This window comes from Plectropomus leopardus, unplaced genomic scaffold, assembly GCF_008729295.1.
Source record: "Plectropomus leopardus isolate mb unplaced genomic scaffold, YSFRI_Pleo_2.0 unplaced_scaffold3745, whole genome shotgun sequence".
NCBI classification, from domain to species: Eukaryota; Metazoa; Chordata; class Actinopteri; order Perciformes; family Serranidae; genus Plectropomus; species Plectropomus leopardus.
The window spans coordinates 1-7,365 of record NW_024640963.1 but is presented as its reverse complement, the minus strand read 5'-3'; the positions used below and the strand labels follow the sequence as shown (position 1 = coordinate 7,365).

The 7,365-nt window shown below is 44.3% G+C and overlaps 1 protein-coding gene across 1 annotated transcript; it reads right to left on the bottom strand.

Annotated features, from left to right (window-relative positions):
* Positions 1-321: 321 nt before the first annotated feature.
* LOC121938902 (protein phosphatase 1 regulatory subunit 3C-B-like) lies at positions 322-5,892 on the bottom strand. Its single transcript, XM_042482055.1, has 3 exons — positions 5,628-5,892; positions 3,947-4,380; positions 322-3,805 (listed from the first exon to the last, which is right to left on the bottom strand). The coding sequence occupies exons 1-3, from the start codon at positions 5,639-5,641 to the stop codon at positions 3,225-3,227; spliced, it is 1,029 nt and encodes a 342-aa protein (XP_042337989.1). The 5' UTR covers positions 5,642-5,892; the 3' UTR covers positions 322-3,224.
* Between the last annotated feature and the right edge of the window lie 1,473 nt (positions 5,893-7,365).

The window sequence follows — 7,365 nt, the reverse complement described above, 5'->3', positions numbered from 1 at the left end:
TTTCAATGAAAAATTTTGCTGATTTTTAAAGAAAACCTGCCTTCCAATGATGTCATCAGTCTCTCTGAATTACAACCAGAGCCTGTGAGGGACAAAAACAAACACTGTGAGGACAGATGCAGCCTCTCTACTGGACCAGTTCAGTTTCATCAAACTGTCCATCCCATCAGGGACAGACAGAGACACCTGAGTCCAGCTGGACAAACACACCTTTACCCCATTTTCAATAATATTTTTCAATAATCACACTTAATAATAATAATAATAATAATAATAATAATAACGATGATGATGATGATATAACAATAATAAAAACAATAATAAAGTGCATATTGTAACTTTATTTAAATACAGGTCGTTGGAGCAACACACTGACGGTTAATGATAAATCTGAAGTGACCTGAACACGTCGCGTTGCTGCCAACACTTAAACACCTTCACAGAAACACAGCAAATTCACTTTAACACACTTTACAGCAGCCTTCAAGACTTCCTGTCACATGATCCACACACACACACACACACACACCTTAGTAAACGCGTTTATGGCTACAGGAGCTAATAGGAAGTGCAAGTTTCACCTTAACCTTTGCATCTACAGCAGTTACCATGATGACGAGACGACAGTAGGTGGCTAAAATGCATAGCAACAACTACCTGTTACCAGGGAAACCAGTCGGTGTTAGCCAAATGCTAACCTGTTTAGGCTACAGAGAAAAAAAATAAATAAATAAAAATCACTTTAAACTCCCGCCTTTTTCTCCGTGATGCATTCACACACATCAGGAAATCAAACCACAACAGTGCTGTAATCTGCCCACATACCGATGACCTCACACAGCCGGGCGATCACAGACGAGCTCATTTCAAGGGCAGTTCAGGGTCTGTTAGCTGTGTGATTAGCACCTGATGCTAACTGAACGGACCTCCCCCCTCGCAAAAAAACAAATAAAAGCGGCTGAACGGCTGTAAATTGATGTTTTTTACGGATCGAGTTGCCATCACAGACACTCCAGGGTCTATCATCATCCTATTTCCTGAACAGACTGAAATGGCCCTGAAAAGACCGAAAACTGTCCTCTATACAAAACCTCATCATCATCATCACAAAATCATCTGTGATTCTCCTCAGACTCCACCCACAGCACTGAGGCATCATGGGGGATGTAGGAAATAGGGCTGGGCAATTAATCAAAACTGACATTCAGAACCTCTGACTGTCATAATCTTGCCGTGTCAGTTAATTCGGTTTTTGTTTTTTTTTTAAATTCTGTTAACCTTATCCTCACCAGAGTCACCAACTCTCAGGGATCTGCCATGAGTCTCACGCTTTTGGTTCTCTGTCTGACACTCTCACGGCACCGAGGAAAATCTCCCGCCAAAGCGCTGCGACAGCAGAAGTGTCGAACAGTCATGTGACGCAGTGAACAACTTTGACTCTAGATTACAGCTGAGTATTTGACCACCTAACAACGTTTCATTATGGTGACTCAAACCGCCAAGAACCCGAGACAAGTCTGACTCAAACTGCCAAGAACCTGAGACAAGTCTGACTCGAAACATTCAAGAACTTGAGACAAGTACGACTTAAACTGCCACCAAAATATTTTGAGTGCTGCAGCTGCTGAGTGACTGAGCGGTTCTAAATTTTTTCCTGTAAATGTTCTGATTGTGTTCCTGTGACATCCTCATTCATCACAGCATTATGATAAACTTGATTTCAGAGCCAACAGGTTGTCTGGTTTTCCACTAACAGCAGAGGCCAGACCACAGTGAGAACCACAGTGCAGGATCTGACTTTCGGCCTGCAGAGTGTCTGGTTTCATGTCGGAAAGACGACTAGACGCGGTTCATTCTAAATTCATACAGTTTAAAAACATTAACTTTATTTGCTCATTTAAATGACCAACATGTTAAATATTAGAGGTGATCTGGGTACAAACAGGACCCAGAAATACCGTTCAGGTTGGACTGAACCAAAACGCCCCCCCCCCCCCCCGGACCCTGGACCGAGGGCTCATGAACTCTAACTAGGGATATGAGACTTCAGGTCTCAGTCAAGGTCGGGGATGTGAACAAAGCTCGACTTGAGTCTGAGAGTGTGGGGAAGTCCTGACAGTTGGACTCATCAGAACCAGACTGGGTCAGAGCAGGGTTTCAGGTTCTTGATATATTCTGGTGTTTGAGCTTAATGAAAGGTGAACTGGGTCTGAAGGCATCAAGGTTTTACACACAAACAGGATTCAACATCCAGCACAGACAGCAGAAGAGTCTCATCGTTCAGTCAGACTGAACTTTGGTCTCAGACGGCTGGTTCAGAATCTGCAGGGTTTATGTTAAATATGATGGTGCAAAACAACATGTCCTGAAGATCTGATGGACAGGTCTGGTCCTTGGACCAGAACGTGAATCAATCAGCTGTCTTCATGTTGCCGTTGTCAGAATGAGGACTCGATGACTCGGGTGTGACGTTGAAGAAAGTCTTTCTATATCTGAAGCACTCAGTAACCCAGTTAAACTCCTATGAAAAGCTCCTGAAAGTGGAACCTTGTGGAGCCTCAAGTTTTACTAATTATTCTGAAGCCTTGAGGAGTTTTCTGAAACAGCGGTAAGGCCTCGGACCCCTCAGGGACCTTTGGGAGGTTTGAAGGAAGCAGTTCTGAGTCTGTGTGAGACTTTAAAGCCTTCAGGTCATTTCCAGGATCCTTTAAAAGTAACAAATCCTTTGGATGCTTTTACAAAGCCCTTTTGTCTCCTGATTCTCCTCTGAAAGTCTTTAAAGTACTCATGTTCAGTGCCACTTGCATATTTTAAAAATGTGATGCAGTTTAAACGCTCAAATTCTCAAACGCTCAAAAAACATCTACAAATCTATTAGTGATATTTTAAAGGGGGCCACAAGGCCACGTCAGGTATTCAGCTGAATCAGGTCGACTGTGGCATAGCATTGGCTGTAATCCGGCACACCAGGACCAGATACAGACAGGAAATCCAGGCCGAGACATTTTAAGGATCTAAATCAGCGGTAACATGGCGTCCCCCACACCATCCAGTCCTTAAATAATTCATGTTGGGGCACATAAAGTGACTTCAGTGAAAGCAACAACCTCAAATGTGTCCTACAAACACGCCTGGAGAACCTCCAGATGATGCATCATGATCTTCAGTGCTCAGATGAGGGTCCTGCAGAGTGAGTGCTACATTAAAAACGCCCTGTGGGGGTCTCACCAGTAGGGGGCACTGGTCTCCACATGACCCCAGCTCTGCCACTCAGGGAAGATCCCTGCTGATGTCCTGGGACTTCCAAAGGGATCAAACTGCATCTCCTCCCTCTTGTCTCTGCCACAGTCCCTCCGGATCTCCAGCCCGGCCGGAGTCTCGGAGCTGTGGGTCGAGCTGCTGTTTGGGTTCACCAGCCGGTAGTTGTTCCCGTGGTTGTTGTCCCAGAATGTGTGGTCCTGTGTCTGGTACTGAATGCAGAACTCCACCATGTTGGAGGGCTCCAGGACCTCCGGTAAAGAGACGGAGAAGGAGAATGTGTCGGTGTCGGGGCAGCCATACACGTTGTTCAGGTAAAGACACGGAATGTCCTTGAACGAGCGCCACGAGTCAAAAGTGATCCGGACTGACACGGACTTGTCAAAGCAGAGGTTTCGGACCTGAACAGTGCCTGAGAGCAGGTGCTCCTGCAAAGAACAAGTCTCCAGACAAACCTGCTGGGCCTTGAGCCGGTTCCTCAGGTCCAGATAGTCTGCCACCGGCTGGGTGAAGTCCAGAACCAGACCTGAACCTCTGTCTGCGGCGTCTGGAAGAGGAGCACAGCTTTATTTTGGATTTTTACTTTATTCTGCTCATCTGTGTTGTTAGATAAGACAATGTGATTGCTGAAACAGATTCTGTTGGTTCACTAATCAATTAATCAACTGATTGTTTGGCGTGTCCTCACCTGTGTCATCTCCCAGGTGTAGTCTGGCAGCGGCACCCTCTATCTCCATCAGGTGGAACTGCAGCTCTGTGAGCACATCATCGTCGGCCTCGTTGAAGACGTGGACCGTGGTGAGGGCCAGCCCCCTGGAGTCTGCAAACACTACACTCTTCTTTGTCCTCCTCAGCCACGCTGAGCCGCCGATGTCTGTGGCCGCTGACGGTGATGTCGTGGTCGCCATGGCGACGTTACCAAAGGAGAGGCCGGAGCTCAGACAGGGTCGCAGCGGCTCACAGTGCTTTAACAGAGCAGCTCCTGATGAAGAATAGCGGTGATCGCAGTTACCGAGGAGGGAGCGCAGAGGAGGAGAGCTCGCCAAGCAGATCCTCATGGCCATGTCCACGGGCATGATGGGAGACAGACCCCCGGGGCGAGGGTTCAGGATCTGGAGGACCCTGAGGACACGGACAGAGAAGACATGGGTCAAACTGTCTCTGAAAAACTGACTCATCCAACACAGCAACTAACTGACTTCAAACTTAGCTACTCAACTAACTAAAGTAAACTAAACTGAAGTTATCTAAACTCAACGGAAGTTATCTAAACTCAACTCAATAAAATAACTAAACCGAACTAAATTAACACAACAAATTATATTAAATTTAGCTAAACTCAACTAACCTAAACTCAACAAATTAAAATAAATAAACTCAACCTACTAACCTAAACCCAACTAAAGTAATCTAAACTCAACTGAACTAACTCAACTAACTATATTAAACTTAAATAAACTCAACTAAATCATCTTCACTAAACTCAGCTAAAATACACTTAATAATCTCAACTAACTAAACTAAACTGAGCGCTGAGGGTGCAGCACATCTGTGTTTTGTGAGGTCTCAGGTGTGTTTACAGGAAACACTAAAATTTGATTATAAGCATTATTTATAAGCAGCTGAGAACATCAGATCAACAACAACAACAACAATAATAACAATAATAATAATAATATTAATATATCAGCATCATGTTCTGTACTCCTAAATATCTGCTCTTCATATACACTGATCGACAACAATATCAACAACAACAATGATAACAACAATAAAAACAATGGTTTTGAGTCAAGGTGTACTTTTGGTCTGTTATTTTGTTTTTGTATAACAAGACTGATTGTGTGCCTCAGTTCTTCTGTGTGAAGCAGCGGAGCATGATTCATGTCACATGATACAGAAACATACAACATGTATGTAGAACTCTGATCAGAGAAACATTACTTCCTGTTTACACTAATAAATAACATACATACATATATATCTGTTCTGTTGTGTCTGCTCTGATTCATGTGTTCTTTAGTATGATCTGTGGGTTCTCCTTGTGGTTCTATGAGGTCTAGAACCTGGAACTGTTCTCCACAGTCACATCTCATATAAACAACATATGTGACAGAACGTTCTCATCACACAGAACATATGAGAACACATAAATAAATGAATAAATAAATAATCATAACTGTGGGAATGTTTGGTGACAGTTTGTAACACAAATAGATTGTGTTCTTAATCAGGAGAACAGAGAGGAGAACAGTCAGGAGAACAGAGAGGAGAACAGAGAGGAGAACAGTCAGCAGAATCGTAGAACACAGAGGAGAACAGTCGGTAGAACAGTAGAACACGGAGCTGTGGCGCAGTTTCTGACTCACCTGGTGCAGTTCATTGAAAAGTTTCTCTCTCGGTAGAACCCGACAGAACCCGACAGAACCCGACGCTCAGCGGCGGTGGCGGGAGATGTTGTCACGTTCGGCTTCGCTCCTTTGATGTATTTTAATTCTTTCCGGTTTGTTTTTCGGCCATTTTCAAAGGACACGCCACCACAGGTCGCGCGCTCAGACACGCCCCCGACAGAGAGAGAGAGCGAGACAGACAGAGCGACAGAGAGAGAGAGAGAGACAGACAAAGAGACAGAGAGAGACAGAGAGAGAGAGACAGAGAGACAGATAGAGAAAGGCAGAGAGACAGAGAGAGAGACAGAGAAAGACACAGAGAGAGAGAGACAGAGAGACACATAGAGAGATATACACACAGAGAGAGAGACAGAAAGACACATAGAGAGAGAGAGACACAGAGAGAGAGAGACAGAGAGAGAGCGCAGAGCTGCTCCGTCCCTCAGCCAATCACAGACCAGCCAAAAAAAGGACAAACGTCCCAGCAGTGACGCCACAGCTGGGCGGAGCCTGAATGCCAGTGGTGGAGGTCTGAGGGAGTTTGGAGCCCAGAGTTGAGACTGACAGGCACCATTTCAGAGAAAAAGTTCACCAGCAGCAGAGACTCAAAGAACAGCTGCTGATTCAGAGAGTTTTATTTAATTTACTCAACAGGAGTTTAAATGAAAACCTAGGCTGATGAAAAAATAAAACTAAAGCTCAAAAGAGGATTTAAAGCTTCTTTTTAAGAATAAAAGGTCAAATTCTGTTTGGAGAACAGATGGTGGTTTTTAGTTCAGCCTCAACAAAACACATAAAAATACTGAGGAATTAAACCTAAACGCTTCCTGTCATTAACCCTCAGCAGCCAAACCCTTCGAGTTCAGCTGAAGATGACACGCAGCAGAGGCCATGACCCGGACACAGGATTTGAGTATAATGAGGTTATTTAAAAAGAAAACTCCACCTGCAGAACGAGTACCTGTCCATCTGTGATGCAGCGTTGAGGTCATGAAGAAAACTTTGTGAACGGAAAATCCAAACAGGTTCAACAACAGAAAAAAATACACGTGAACATCAGTTTCCAGCAGCTGCAGAACGATCCAGGTCTGTCTGATCCAGACCACGATCAGGACAACACAGGAGTCTCAGCTAAAACAGTCCTAACATTTTAACAGTCTCATTATCTGATTTACATTTTCAATCCCACAGAGATTTCGGACAGTCTGAGTCCATCGGAGCAGCCCAGAGCGACACCAGACTCCAGGAAATGAAGTTAATGCAGTGATAACCAGCTGCATGACGTCCAGATGGTCTATTTTTGGGTTCATGTTTGGATACTGTGTTTGAGTCAGCGAAGCCAAAAAACTGAACAATACCCTGGGTGTGCTGAGCTGGTTTCATTTAAACAGGCCGTCTAATGCCAGACCAGTCAGGATGGAGTCCTGTCAGACCCTACTGAGGGCAAAATACTCCCAAGGCAAACAGGAGTATTTTGTCCTTTTAAGGTGCTGAGATACCAAAACCTCATCAGACCTTCATCAGACCCTCATCAGTAGAGATGGCAAATTCGACACTTTGAAGCTTTTTGAAACATTTCAAAACCTATTGCTCTACATTGGCATCTGCTGGTAGAAGCTTGCATTGCACCCATGTATCATTGTTTTTGTTGTAAGCTCTGTTTTCTCCAGCCCAAAAGCCTGTATAGCTATAATATAGTTATATGTATCTATATAAA